The sequence below is a fragment of the Pundamilia nyererei genome, unplaced genomic scaffold, assembly GCF_000239375.1.
Source record: "Pundamilia nyererei isolate P.nyererei 1_Seehausen unplaced genomic scaffold, PunNye1.0 scaffold00031, whole genome shotgun sequence".
Classification (NCBI taxonomy): Eukaryota; Metazoa; Chordata; class Actinopteri; order Cichliformes; family Cichlidae; genus Pundamilia; species Pundamilia nyererei.
Genome location: NW_005187432.1, coordinates 1643883 through 1659715, shown reverse-complemented (window position 1 = coordinate 1659715; position 15833 = coordinate 1643883). Strand labels below are relative to the sequence as shown.

Sequence of the window (15833 nt, the reverse complement as noted above, 5' to 3'; positions counted from 1 at the left end):
CATCGGTTAAAACACTCGACTCCAGCTGGAAAGACTTCCCGCAAGTCGAGCTGCCCGAGATTCACAGAATTTACAGAAAATGTTACATTTTTGTGATTTATATCGTTATAGGGATGATAGAATTCTTGAGATTTTGGTCATATCGCACAGCCCTACTTTATGTCATGACAAAGTACAGCAGAGGCTGGTCACGAGATTTGGTCATGAAACAAAGTTGGGGACAAATTTATATTTTGATCTATTGATGCCACACGTGGAAAGTTAAGAAATGAATAGATACAGTCATGTAATAAAGTTTTCACAGTACAGCATTGCTGATTCCGCAGGGTATAAGAAGAGTATAAGAAGCAACTGGGTGCTGCTAGCCAAATTACCAGCCTGTGTGAGCAGCTCTGTGAAAGCGGTTTGGTCAGACTGTGCAATGCTCGAGAATACTTTGGAAAAAAAACCTGAACAATTATGGCTTGTTTGGAAGAGTTTCAAGGAGAAGGCCTCTCTTTTCTAAAATGAACATGGAAGCATGGCTTATTTTCACAAAGTTGCACAAACTTTGTACAAACCACCAAACAAACCACAAGACCTCTGGAACAATGCCCTCCGGATGGAACATTCTATTTGTGAAGATAACTAAACAAAGCATAACGGCAAATACGTAATACTAACTGTCCAGCAAGGTCGTGAAGGGATGATGATTTGGGCTTATTTTGTGCACCTTGGAGTCACTGAGTCCACCATGAACTCTTCTGTATACCAAAGTATTCTAGAGTCAGAGCATTCTGAGCCATCTGTCTGACAGATAAAGCCTGGCTAAAGTTTAGGGAAAGTGCAACAGGACAATGATTCCAAGCACAGCAAAAATAAGGTTTTGCAATGGTCCAGTTAACTGAAATGGTGAAGCATATAGCGGGAGTTGGAGTCATGAAAGAGTTTATGGCCTCCACCATGGAGATAAAAATGTTTTCAAGCAATAGAGCTGTGCATAAATAAATGCTCTCAAACCTCAACAAACTGAAGCAACATTGTAAAGAAGAGTGGGTCAACACTCTTCCACAACCATGTGAGAAACTGATAGTTACACAGGAAATGATTACTTTGAGTTAATGATACTAAAGGTGGAGCAACAAGCAACTGAATTATGGGGCACTCTTTTTTTACATGATGGCAGACAGACATGCTGATAGATGGATAGATACGTAGGTAGGTAGATGGATGAAACCAAACAAAAAAGTGAGAAACTACAATATTGAAGTGACAGTCTAAGTTTATCACTAACAAGACCTGTCCCTGTTAGAGGATGTGTGCAATGCTTACTAGGTGAGGTAAGTTAAGGTGCAGGTAGTCTGAAGGGTTGCTACCATACAGACAAATAATACAAGAAGCAATCATATAGATCATCATCTGGATAGATATAGATCATACAGATAGAGAAATGTTCCTCTATGGAGCAATATCTATATAGAAACTGTCATAAGATTTTACACAAAACCAGATTAAGAAAAAATTGCTACTGCAACCAGCATCAAGAGACTTGGTGCTGGTTTGTAGAGAGTCATGGCAACAAGTCATTGTCTCTGTCTCCTTTCCCCTTCTGTGATGTGGGCTATGTGGTCCAGAGGACAGAAGATCTCCTCAGTATCTCAGTGGTGCAGGACAGCAGCTGCAGTCTGTTAATGATACACCGTGCTGGGGATGCTGGTTGTTGCCTGTGATGGACAATGGTTTATTGCAAATTTGTGCAAATTCCATGCCCACCATGGTGCCTGCTCTCTTAACAGCCTATCTATTCACATACCATCCCCATTCTTAATGTTGCCTCCGCAGCAAACCGCTGTGTTGAGGAGAACACTGGAAACTCCTGACTGGAAGCTGGAGTTTACCGCCGATGTTTATTGACCCAGTACAGCCTGCTCTGCCGCTTCCAAAGTGGCATCCGGGCTGACATCATCACGTCTAGATGCGACCCCACCAGTGGGGCTCAAAATCCCTCAGACGAAACAGGATGATGACTTTGTTAGCAGCAGCAGTGGATGCCTCTCCATCCATCTTCATTTCTAAAACCAATTCCCTCACATGAGACTCTCTTCATGAGTCATCTGTATAATCTAATTAAACTGTGGCTGTCATCTCAGCTTTTCAAACCACAGGACCACAATACTGAACTGTCATGTTGATTAACAGATATGATCACATCGACTGAGGAATGACTGTCCTGCGCATAATAATGATGAAAGCAAAAGACGCCATTAAACACATTTCACCTTTAAAGAAACCAACAGTCACCGCAGTAATCTCCTCTATAGTTCCCTGCAGGGATCGAGCTCCGTTAGATCATGTTAGAAGTGTTCTTGTTACTTTTGTTGTGTAATTAACAACTGAGGTGAAAAAAACATCCAATGCTCTTTTTAAATTAGTAGTGCTCTTGTCAAACTTTTCTCATTTGCAACAAGCTGAAAAGTTTTGATCGTTTTAACGATGCACACGTCTGCAAGAGGTTACCAATTTAAAAAGCGGGTCCTACTGTATAATGAACCATGTTGCTTCAGTACACGATATTCCATATTTGTGCATGTCAAGTCTATTCTTTTAAATGTTTTTGGCCTTTATCAGCTAAAACTATAATAGATAGGAAAAAAATCAGTACATTGCTAAATATGAAAGTCTGTCAAGACATCTCTAACCTGGAGATAGCTGTGTTTGCAACATAGCAAATATGCAGATGAACAGTGGAGACTTTGTGGTTAAGGCTGCTGAGTAAGTTGAAATGTTTTGTGTTTTCATTTTTTGGCTCTTGAAACTGTAACTGTTTCCTCCAAGCTGACTACGTCGGCTGTAAGCTTCAAACTTTTCAAAGCAGATTTTCCAACATGTTACGATCAAAAAATGTTCTTTTTCTGGACAGTACCCATTTAATGTCACTGACTACATTTCTAAAAATCCCCTGAAAGGAAATTCTTTTCTGAAATACTTGCATTCTCCTCCGATTCATGTGAGCAGATGCTGTGTCTCTCTGCAAGTTCAGGGTTATGCTGTGCAGATACTACAGAAAAGAAAGATGATGCGAGACCTTAGATGATGCAGTTATTGCTCATTACAACCCATTACATAAGGCCGAGCTGTGGCAGTACAGCCACTAGCTAGGATGTTATCTGCAGCTGATCTGTCTGGATGCACCGTTCGTTATATCCACTGTAAACAAATGTGCCACACTCAGAGTTTGGGACTGCTTTGCATACAACATGGGTCAGCAGTGTGTGCACCACCTCTCACCTACCAATTAAAACAATGCACATTTTATCTAAGCAACCACGCCGTTGCCATGCCTTTGTCTGTCCGACCACTCTAAGGTGAAAAGCAGCTCTAATAGATAGGAAAATATTTCAGTGCTGGGAATTTTTGCTGTTGTTGTTTTGAAATAGAAAAAATTGCTCTAACATTTCTGTACAGATGGTCTCTTTCTGCTGTCCTCCCTGTGTAAAGTTAATCTCTTTTCCATGTTTAGTTGTGTCTTCCTTATTTTATTTTGGTAGCTGTTCTGTGTGTCGTGTTGAGATTAATTTCCTCCCTGCATTATGTCATTTGTCTTCAGTTGTGTTCCCCACCTGTTTCCTCTGCCCTCATTACCTCTTGTATGTATTATCTCAGTCTTCTGTTGTCCTTTGTTGTGTTGTCCCTACAGTTGTGCGTCTCCCAACTCTGTGCAAAGTTTAATTCCTTGTAATTTCTGGTATTTGGATTCCCTGGCTTTGTTTCTTTGATTTTTTTGCATTTTTGTTTATTTTCTGGATCAGCAGGATTAAAGGCTTGCTTTGAGTTTCATGCCTGTCTCGTGCATCCTGCCTTTGTATCTGGTCAAATTAATCGACCATTCACACAGCAGAATATGACAAAAGGAAACATTCACAGCAGTTAGAGGATTTCTCTGCATTTTTCACCAGTTTAAATAGTTTGATATAAAAGTAATCACATTTAATAAGTTGCATTACGTACTTTTAATTACGATGTAATTAAAAGTATAGCATTACTTATTACTGTTTACCAGGGTAACTACTAATCCATATCACTCAAAGCACAACCATGGCTAGTAGTCTACAGAGACACATCTAATACAAAGGTTACTGTGATGAAGCACAAAGATGTCCCACTATAACCCCTTCTTCCCTTCTCATTTTGCTGTTTGCTTTTTGTTTTTCTGTTGTTATTTCTCCTAAAAATGATAGAAATAATATTTAGATTATTTAGATGTGCCAGTAACCAAGAGGGATTAAGAACCTCAAACCAAAAATTAGTACCTTAGAAAATATACCTGTACAGTAGGTGTCCCTCCATCATGAATAAATTAGAGATAGTCAGAAATAATTGGAGGAAGCGTCCAAGACATTTGACACCAGAGACCAAAAATAGCCACTCTGTCTCGATGTCTCCCTCGTCTGCAACCTTCCTTCGTCCACACTCTAACAAAGTCTTTCTCCTTTTCATATTTGGGGGCACAAATATGGGTTGACAAGGTGGCACGGTGCCTTTCGACTGCAGAGGCAGAACTGTGTCACCGCTCCACACAGGAAGGGTTAAATGGGAGAATCACTGACTTCAGTGAGCCGGCAGCAATGTCCGTTTTATGGTTCCCTCACTGAGCGGACTTTATCATTGGTCTCGAAGCGACTACATGACATCAGTCAATAATTATCGACCATCCTCACATGAAGTTCGCTTTTGTCCGTCACGACAAAGATTGTTTTATTAGGAAATCGCAGCTGGCCATGAAGCTCTGGAGACACTCAGCAGTATTCTGGCTCTCAGGTCTCAGAGAACCAGCTGTGAGAGTAATTCTGTTTATGAGGCTGATAATAAGGATATCAATAATTTTAACTGTATAGACACTGTGTGTCTGGCTGAGAAGACAATGTACTAGTTCCATCTCAGAAAGCTGATAAATGGATGTCTCTTAGACACCAGCCCTTTTTGTAGCTCCAGTGTTTGATGTTTCTTAGGGATGCACCATTTTCTTTGCTTATTCTTGGCTTTGAGTGTTTCGTCCCTTGTACCCCCTTACAATTTGTTGTTTCTTTCAGTTCAGTCAAGACCATTATAGTTGACATAAAGTGTTCTCCCATTATAAACACTCACCAATCAAAAACAATACTCAGGTAGGCTTTGGCATTTAAACAATGGTCAGCTGATACTAAGGGATCCAAAGTGTGCCAAGAAATTATCCCTGACACGCTTACACCACTGCCACCAACTCAGATGGATGTTTGTACCATATTCTGATCTTACCTTCTAAATGTCAGAGTAGAAATTGAGACCAGTGTGGTCTTCTGCTCTTGTAGCCTATCTGCGTCAACGATGCTCTTCTGCATATGGTTGTAATAGCTGATTATTTGAGTTACTATTGCATTCCTATCAGCTTAAAGCAGATAGTTGAGTTGAGCTGAGTTGCTTCTATGCGATTGGCTAATTAGATATTTGCGTTGAACAGTGATAAACTAATAAACTAGCAGCTAAGTGTACATTGGATTGTATGGCTCTGTTCATATGCGTCTGCTTATAACAAGCCAATTTCCTCACTTCATGGCTTCCATAAAGTGAGAAAAGGACTGCTTTCTTGAGGCAGGATAGCAGTGGTGAGGCCTTCTGTACATGAGGAAAAAGGGAGGTGTTGTAGAGATGAGTTACAAAGCTGATAGTAGGAACAGGAGCAACTTAAACAGCTAAAGTGACTTAAATATTGCACTCAATATATTTTGCAATTGGATGTTTAGAAGGGTATAAACTGGGCCATCAAGCGATTTGGGCCAGCACTGAGATTATCAGCTGTATCAGCTGATCCATCAGGACTGTGGGCTAGGTGAAATCTCCACAAGCCTGTCTGGATTCAGGCACTTTGCCCCATTCATCCTGAAAGATCCTGTCAAGCTTTGTTAGATTACAGCGATGTTGTTTGGGTATCCAGTCGAATGAACAACATCGGTGGAGTGCACATTTGTATTTGGGTGATTGCTAGATGTGTAGAGCAGAAGTACCAATAAGAAATGTAGAACTTGAGAAAAGTAGCAGCGCATTACAAAAGAAAATGATGACAGTGTGACAAACCGAAAAAAACAGCAACAACTCAATTTTATTTTGGCTTCAGCTTTCACTCTGAGGGAAATTAAAGAGCTATCAACATGAAATGAAGTAAAGTCACTAGAGCAGGAGGCAAATATGTAACACAAATGTGGTCAAAAAGTTGCTGTTCTCGTTAGGTGAAACTGAAAGGTGGTGTAGCCAATAGTAACAAGTAACAAAAGTAAAAGCTGTAGGTGGTGCTTTCCATTTAAAAATACTTTGTTCCTGTTCAAGCAACCCCAGGATTTAAATCCCCCTGCTGATGAATCTTTACACCAACTTTACTGATGCTCCTGAAGAAAAATACAAAAGGCGTGAATAAAAACAGACTTTAAAACGTAAAGGTGTATCTTATTAAACAGGAGAAGAAGAGAGGGAGGGGGGAGACTGAAAAAGCCTTTCATCGCACTATGAGTGAATTACTGCAGAGAAAAATACTCCCAAATCCAACACAGCTGAGCAGCCAACAAGAAATGGAGTCAGTCAGGAGCAGCTCCCAAGTGTGAATTCAATGGACTGAATAAACGTGAAGAGGTGTGCTGCTGAGAGAGTGTCTATACCCAGAAAACTCTGCCTGGTTGGAAAACTTACACAACAATAAACAACCTCCATAAACACTTCAAAGGGAGAAAAAAGTTGGAAGAATGAAGTCAAAGAAAGGCGAACCGACCGAGAGAGACAGGCAATTTGTTTCCAGACATTTGGAGGCGGGAAATGAGATGGAGGTCAGGGTTACACTTTACTGACTGCAGGAGAGTGTGGAGGAATGAAGCTCGTCTGAATGGCAGCCAAGCATTACACAACAATATTCACCATCTTGAGGCTTTTTCAGCGCTCAGTCATTCAGCGTTTCAGATGATGGGTTTACTGTTTGCCATTTCTGAAAATGTAATTTGATTCTGTAATTTAGTATTTTACATATTTTATATTATTCATGTGAAAAATTGTTTTTTTTTAAACTTCTGCAAAACCCAGTGGAGCAGAAAACGTAGTTATTGTTGAAGCTTTTAAATCCCACCAGAAAAAAAGTCAAACAGATAGTTTTCATTGTTGCGATCTTACCTCATCATCCTTACAGGCAACATCTGCCAGACTGCTTGTTTCACCAAGAAGACTGAGATCCAGCTCACTGGGACCTGCAGACAGAAAAATCCACAACAATCTTAAAAACGTCATTTGGTTTCTTGTTATTTATGTCACTGTGCATTAGATTTTGAGGCTGAGCCAAACAGTGATTAACATATCTCCATGTAAAATGTATTTTTTATTTTATATTATTTTCATTACTTTTAGGTTTAAAATTATTAATCAGAGTCTTGATGCTCAGCAAATTCCCTCCACTATTGGCATCATCAGGAGGGAATACAGTCTAATGTACTTTACTCACTTTGCTACATGAAAACCATTTGATGCAAGATTTTACTGGGAAACCTTAAATATCATAAACCTGGCAAAAAAAAAAAGAAATTAAATATTAATCTTTGTATAAACGAGGTCTAATTTGCATCATCATTTTTGCTCTATCTACTACCTTTCACTGCTATTTCTGTGCAATTTTAAGTTTTCAACAGGAAAAAAAACCCCACCATCAGAGGAAGCGCCACGTAACACCAGCATCTTCCCTAAGATGGGCATTCATGCAATTTCAAACTTCCTAGAAGTTTTTCCTATAAAAGCATCCTATGTGCAGGAACAAGCCAGATCTACAGAAGCTTCACTGTACAACCCACATCCAATACTGGTGTGCACACAAGAGCTGACATTAAAAGCTGAAAAGTAAAACCAATGGAAAAGTGCCAGAAACTGAAGATCCTCGAATTATGATTCAGGCCTGTCTTCAAAAGTGAATCAGTTCCTATATACTCGCACACTAAAATGCAAAACTTTATCAATAAATGCTTCCATGCGTTTGGATTTTGTTAAGGCTGAGGTTTACGGTCATGCCAGGTTTGACGCATTTGCACACAGAGGAAGGTGTCTGCTTAGCCTCACCTTTGTAAATTGATTCAGTGACTTAAATAATATTTAGTTCAAAGAAGGCTGTGTTTCTGTTTATTTGTATGGTATTTAGCATGATTAGCAGATGTCTGTATCAGTGCATTGTCCTTGTACAGTTTTTAGATGCTGCTTGCTAACCAAGCTTGTGAGTATTGGCTGATTACATCCTCTTTACCAACTCTTTTTTAGATTTGGTCATTTACAGGTCCAGCAGAAATAGTGACAAGACTCACAATATAAGGTCCACAAACATAACAGACACTACGTAAAATGTCTCAATACTTCCAGTACTGCAAACACAGAAAAGTACAAACTTTCCTCTTTTGTTTGACATGTGTAGATTCTACATATATTACACACAGATTGCACAATCACAAGCCACTTTCATTTTGCAGAGGACATGTGCACGTCTGCATTTTGCATGTAACATAACAGCATACATCTAAGTTAATTTTGCTATCATAAACACCTAAACCTGAACAGAGCCTGAAGTTCCTGCTGTCAGAAAGCAGATAGGAGAAGATGCAGTGATAAATTCAAACACATGGCAACGTCATCCCCTTCCACAGTGGAAATGGGCTGTGAACAACACTTCCCCTCAACAGGTTTTTTTTTTCAGTGCCTGCTGATTAGAGAACAGAGTTAGATTGTGTGATGATACAGCTTCAGACCGTCAAGTGGATTTGAGGGAGACGAGAATTTCTTAGATGCATTATGATAAACAGTTCACAATCTAAGAGCCGGCAACATGTCAGAGTGCATTTTGCCCCTGCAAAGGGAGCGGCTGAGGTATGACTGTGTGGAGGGTTTTGTTTTGCTGTGATGGAACCAGTGACGTGCAGGAGGTAGAGGCCACACTTGTCAGCAGCACTTGAGTCTGGCATGCATACATCTGCGGTAGAATAGAGAGTATGCTTAATATCCACTGGAGAGGACATTTTTTTTCCGTAATAATCACGTAGGAGGTGAGGCTGCGGGACAGCAGCGGCCTCCCCTCTCCTCCTCTGGTACTAGGAGCAGCAGATGGACTGAGCAGCAATCTTTAGATGTGACCTTAACTTCAGCCTATTTATTTTTAGCTTTCACTTGATCGTTTTGTCTCCTGCATCTTCTTCTACATCAGCAGATTGGTGCAGATTAAAGGCATCCGCTGATCCACGAAACAGTAAAGTTGAAGCGAAAATGCACACCCACGTGACCCGGAGATCTCTTTTTTTCTTCTTAAGCGTGTTACAAAAATAAATCTTTCACACTGCATGCACTCCTCTTGCTTTTTCTTTTGATTCCTGGGTTAACACCTACTGGGAGTCTCTGTCATGTACACACATATAAATGCATCTGAAAGGGCACATTAATTATCGTACATATGCAATCTTTGTGAGAGTCTACTGGTAGTATAATATTTTTACTTAATAAAGATCCGATTCCTGCAAAACTCATTTTGAGCAACCATTTTTGAAGATTCTGCACGATTTGTATCGCTCAAGTAGTGTGAGGTACAGTTTCCCCCCTATTTCTGTTATTTTTAAGTTGTGCTGTGAAGCAGACTGCTCTCAAGTGTGCTGTGAGGATCAGCAGAAGTGTGTCAGGCAGCTGTCAAGTTGCAAGAGGCAATTTTGATGTGAAGGATTGTGGGAATGTTGGCCTTCCTCAGTCATATTAACTGATTGGCCTTTATCACTCAATGTACAGATTGTGATGGAAAGCGGGCATATGGGTGGTCTGAGGATCAATTTGACTTCAATTCCTCACTGCAGGCAAATATCCGGGAAAACTGGCAGTTTGATTGGTTGTCAAATAGCCAGTGCTTATAATCTGTCCCTTGAATCCCTACTCTGCTTCCTGCTGTGGCACAGCTGTGTCTGAGCTATGTAACATGATATGATGAATCACAGGCGTTAAGCTAGCAGATTTCCTAGTCAGTTATATTTATAAAGTCCCACGGACACAAGATGTTCTCAGAAGGCTTTGTAATCCCTGTAGCATACAACCCTCTCTACGACCCAGAGTCTCCCATCACACACTTCCACTCCAGTATTTCCAGTGCTTTATTTATCGGATGCTTTCAACTATTTTGCTTTTTTCTTGATATTCTCAAGAAGATGTCACAAACTAATATGGATCTATTTATATTTCTGGATCCAGGAATCATCAGCTTTTAGCTTCAGTAAACATTTTCAGTCTTGTTGCGACATACAAAAAGTAACGGAACCACTATTAACACATTTACCAACCAGTTTACCAAAACAGGATTCAGTAGATTTATGCAAACTTTGCTCTACAAAAAAACAATGTGTTGTGTGGGCACATTTTATGTTAATAAAGCGTAGGTGTAAATTTGATAAGAGCTCTGCAAACAAAACCAGATACTTTTTGCCAGATCAATCCTGTGCCAATGGTAATATTTTTATGTTAACCAAAACTTGTTGTTTATCACTTATGAAATCGGTGGAGAAACACCTGCAGGGCACTGACTGATCACACTGTACCTTTCACTCAAACATGACGTGTGTCCCGACGGGAAAGCGTCTCTGACAGTACATCGTCAGGTTTTACATAATATATAACCTGTAACTGTCTGAGTGCTCAGGCTGAGTCTAACCTTGTTGATTCTGTGTTTCTCACAAAGCACGGATAACCCTGCTTCACTGGTTGCTATGCCGACCTGTGTGGTAAGCAGGCAGCTGGTGGGTGATGTTTCTGGTTTTCACTTTTTTTCCTTCTTATGAATGTTGACTATTTTGGAGAAGCATTTGTGCACTGTGCACATGTACGTTTGGCCTGAGGATGTTTTTTAGAGGGACTGTAGGTATGATGGGGTTTGAGTCAACTGCAGCCTTTTCATCATCATTAAAAATCTATTACTGTAAACATCGCCTTCCTCTTCATTATACAGCCTCACATTTGTCTCTCTGCCACACACAGTTACTAGTTTTTGTTCACATGAGTAGTTAAAGTTGATTGACAGAGTTGCAGGCATCGACACTGTCTTAAGTGTTCAGAGTTGCTGCACAGTAATTGTAAAATCCAAAATGTGGACTCCACAGATGGCCATCAAGGTGGCCATCCAAGGTTTCACCCATTCATTATCAGACCAAATATAAAGCACGGTCACAATCCCTCCCACTGTTCCTGAGCAATATAAAACACTGAACGGTAATTCTTGACCTCCTGAAATTGGATTCAAAGATGAGCTGATGAGAAATTGTTGGTCAAACATTTGTGCCGAATATGAAAAGATTCCCTCAAGGCGTTCCTGAGGAACTGCGTTGATAAAAATGGAGTGAACCATGTATTAGATTTTCTTTTATAATTTATACTTTAACAAAATAAAATAGAATAAAAATACACAGGAAATATCTCTAGCTTTAGTCTTCGGGCAAATTTGTTAACAGAAGACGCATAATGAGGATTTGGTGAGTGCATGTGTTTATTATTAAGACTGGAATATCTATCCCAGCAGTCCTAAAGCCAGAGGCAGTGTGACCCTGGACATCACAGGGCTAATTCACTTCATTCATAAAAAGTTTCCCTTTTGATATAGTCATATATTTATTTAGTTGAATATACCTATGCTTGCATTTTTGTAATCACGTTAACTAATTCAGAGGAGGGTTGGTCTGTTAGTCAACTTTTAGCTTTCTATAATCCATAACTGTACATAAACAGTAATTTAAAACCAGTTGTTCTGCTAAGCGTGTTTATACTGTGAATTACTTTATAGCCTTAAATTAAAGTTAGCAAACGCTGTTTCACGAGTAGATCAATCAAAACCAAGCAAAGATCGGGGTGATGATCTCAGGAAAATGACGATTTGGATTTTCCTTTTGCAACGTTTTTTTCCAGGGAGCATGAACGAGAACAGAACATGAGTTTTTATATAAGCTGGATATTTTATACATATGATTTATTCTGCATTTAGCTCTTGCATTCATCTTTTTTGCAACACATAAACATGTTTTAATTAATTATAAATCTTTTATTTGCCAAAACTACATGATCGCTAACACAGCCCATCCTAGTTGTCTCATTGGCAGTTTGATATGTTCATGAGGTTGGTTGTTTTCAATCCTGTTCTCATTTGAGGTGTCAGATTGTAGGAACAAATCATGATAAAGACAGAAATCTGTCCCGAAGAGACGTATTTGTGATTTAGACAAGACAGGAGCAGTTACATTTCTATTAATTGGTGCTGTTTACCTTCTTTAAAGGCTTATTAGGGATAATACTAGTTTTATGTGTGACCATAAAATGCCTTGAGGTGTCTCAGTGCTTTACAAAAACAAATTTTCTTCTTACCAGCTGCAGGCTCTTTGGAGGGAAACAGCTTATTGTCCAAAGTCATGCCGATGTCACAGAAGACCTCCTCCTCGTCTCGGTCAGCGTCCAACTGAAAGAGAAAAAAGTTTGAGCTTTCTTTGAAGATGACCTAAAACCTCTTTTATTTCTTCACAAAGTTTGAGGTAGGGCTTCACGCAAGTTATGACCTGAACCTGAAACGCTCTAGCCATACTCCGTCTGTTAATCCACTGTGACATCAAGAACGAGCCTCATTATAAGATCAAACATTAGAAACCAGCTCTGATGCTCAGAGCTACACTCTTGGGTCATTTGGTATTCAGCGTACACCGGAAGCTTTAATAGCACTCGATTAATTAACTTTCCTTCTGTGTCAGCTGGCCTCTTTCAGATTATTCAGAGGCTGTCTGACTTTCTTTGCACATACAGTACTTGCAAATTGACCATGAAGAATTTGGTTTGTGAGTGAACTGGAAGCTGACTGATGCAGACTTCTCCTCCGATCCATTAATCTGCTCCTCGGCTGTCCTTCTGCTCTCATCAGTGCCGATGACAACCAGCTGAAAGGCAAAAGGCCGCTTTGTGCAAGCGAAAGCAGATAAATATAAACACGCAAGACATGACTGCTCTCAGTTTTGTGATGCGACGCCTTCAGGTCTTTGACTCTGCAGAGTTACTCAGAACTCAATGAAGACATTAACGACTGTCAGCGGCGGAAGTAGTGGAACGACAAGATGTAAGATAGGGATGCTGCACGACCAACAACTAGCTTCCTGCTGTGGTTACCATGGTAACAGCCTAAAAAAAGAGGCCTGTGCCTGTTGTCTGCTGCGTGGGAGAGTCCCCCGAGTCCCCGCCGGCCCTGCGAGTCCACCTGCAGAAGAGGTGCAGAGAGGATCAGATTGAGGATTCCTCAGAGAGCGTGGCATTCAAAAGCCTTCTCAGAAATCTCCATGTCATGAATCACAGCAGAAAAGTGGCTGCCGTTACACTGCAGTGTCTTTAAAGCCAGCATTTGTTCTGACACCAACACAGACGCGCCGTATAATCCATTTATACTTACAAGGAGCTCCCTGGGACTCTTCAGAGAGACTGTTATTTATCAAGGACAGATTAGAGGCTTTGACTTTTTGGGGGTCTTTTGACTAATTATGTGACTGTTGTTATCTTGACAGTCAGGAGGAGCCAGTTCAGCACACTTACATTAGACAGAATAACAGACTGGCAGGCAAACATGGTTCATCCAGCTATCAACTTCCCAAAACTTCTGTTTCATAAGCACCCTTACTGACTAACCGCAAGGATACTTCATTAAAACTCTTCCAGTTGCTGCAAATTTGTTAACCGCACATCTATGATTCAAATCTCCTGCTCAGCCCAATCCCAAAGACTGGATTAAGATCTGGTGACTGTGAATGTCACTTGAGTACAGTAAACTGATCATCATGTTTAAGAGCTCAGTTCGAGCTTTGAGCTGATTTGACATGGTGTGTTGTCCTGCTGGAAGCGTCCATAAGAAGATGGGTTCACTTTGGTCATAAAGGGATGGACACTATCAGCAACCATACTCAGGTAGGCTGTGGTGTTTAAATGATGTGCAGTTGGTACCAAAGTGCACCAAGATAATGTCCCCCACAGATTATACCACCGCAAAACATTTGATATGACGTAGGATGTATCCATGCCTTCATGGTGTTTACTCCGAAGTCTGATCCTACCATCTGAATGCTGTAGCAGAAAGTGAGACTCATCAGACCAGGAAATGTCTTTCCAGTCTTCTCTTGTCCAGTTTTGATGAACCTATGCAAACACATGCTGTGTGTTCAGAGGTGGCCCCCTGAATAATTTGGTTTTAATGACTGGTTATCTGAGTTAATGTTGCTTTCCCATTGCTTTAAGCAGTCTGGTCATTCACCTGTTGACCTCTGGCACCAACAATGCCTTTTCACCTGCTCATTGGATATTTTCTCCTTTTCTGTAAACCCTAAAGATGGTTATGTGGGAAAATCCCAGAACATCAGCAGTTTCTAAAATACCATAGTGTCTGAACCCTATAAACATGCTGCAGTCAAAGTCATCTAAATGGCTTTGCATCCATATTCTGATGCTCAGTTTGAACTTCAGCAGTCCTTGATCATAGAGTTGCTGCCATGTGATTGGCTGATTAGATATTTACGTAAACAAACAGCTGAATAGATGCACCTGATAAAGTGGAAATTGAAAATAAAATTACTAGGGTGCAGATAATGTTTGAATCAAACCCATTAAAGCTAGTAAATATCTTCTTTATCCCAGTGTCTCTTCATCAAGCAGAGGACATGACTCTTCTTAGACTTCCTGTTTTTTTTATTCTGAAACTGCTAAAAATGATTAATGAGAATGATGTGTGCACCTCTCCCCATTAATAATCAAAACTGCAGCAATGCTGCTAAATCCCAAACAGCTGTATCCACACTGGAATGTCAGGCAGTAAATCACTTTTTCCTTTTGTCCGCAGACAACAAAACAAACCTAAACACAACATAATGCTATCAGCTTTGCTACGTGGTTGGCTGCTCACTCATTTGTCACATAAAAATGGGATTTAAGACATTTGACTTCAAACTTGAAAACAGCATTGTTTAGTGTGCTAGCAGGCAAAGGGCTACAATTACATGGAGCCCGTTCGAATGTTTTTTTTAAAACTTAAACAGCAAAAAGTGATCAGTCATGCTGATTTTAAATAATGAGACAAAGCCAACTGGATACCAGCTCTTTTCATGTATCTGGCTACCTTTTGCTTACATGCTTTCTCTGATGCCAACTATTCAGATGTAAGGAATAAAGGATGCTTTCTTTTTCAAAGCTGCCAGCTTTGAAACTGATCTAGTCCTCTCCGCCTTGGTAGAAAAAACAACAACAAAAAAAACCCAACATGCTCTTAAATAATTAGAAATGAGACAATAAACAGTTATGGTGCTGGACAAGAACAGATAGCTGATGAGGAAGACAACCCAGGGCATATTCATCACTTTTGTGCATGTGAGACTGCTCCAATTAAATTCTTTTATGCAGATAATCACAGCCACCGTCAGTCAAACCTGATCAATCAGCAGATCAGCGAGATAAGCTGAGTGGCAAATAATCATCCAAAATTACCTCGAGGTTCTCGTTCTCTTTAATTTACAAGCTCGACAAAAAGCCAAAAATGTCTTAAAAGAACGTTTTTGCAATAACTGCTGACAACTTTCTCTTAAAGTTGCAGTTATCTGTGAGACAGCGTTTTAATTTGCATCTAACAAAAAAAGCAGTGACAACAGCTCCCTGCAGCTCTGAAGCCAGCTCTTCATCTGGACCACGGTCAAAGCCAGATTCTTGGTAAGCCTACCATCATCCTTCGCCTCCTTCCACTTCAGTCATCAGCTATTTGATATATTTGAGCCTTTGTTTTC

The 15833-nt window shown here is 40.2% G+C and overlaps 1 protein-coding gene across 1 annotated transcript in view; it reads right to left on the bottom strand.

The window, feature by feature from the left end:
- The window catches only part of ak5 (adenylate kinase 5), a 100416-nt gene that overhangs the window by 41537 nt on the left and 43046 nt on the right, over positions 1-15833 (bottom strand). Inside the window, exons 7-8 of the mRNA XM_005729009.1 lie at positions 12403-12493; positions 7168-7241 (exon numbers count right to left, since the gene is read on the bottom strand). Coding sequence (XP_005729066.1) covers positions 7168-7241; positions 12403-12493 — 165 coding nt within the window. The remainder of the gene's footprint in view (positions 1-7167; positions 7242-12402; positions 12494-15833) is intronic.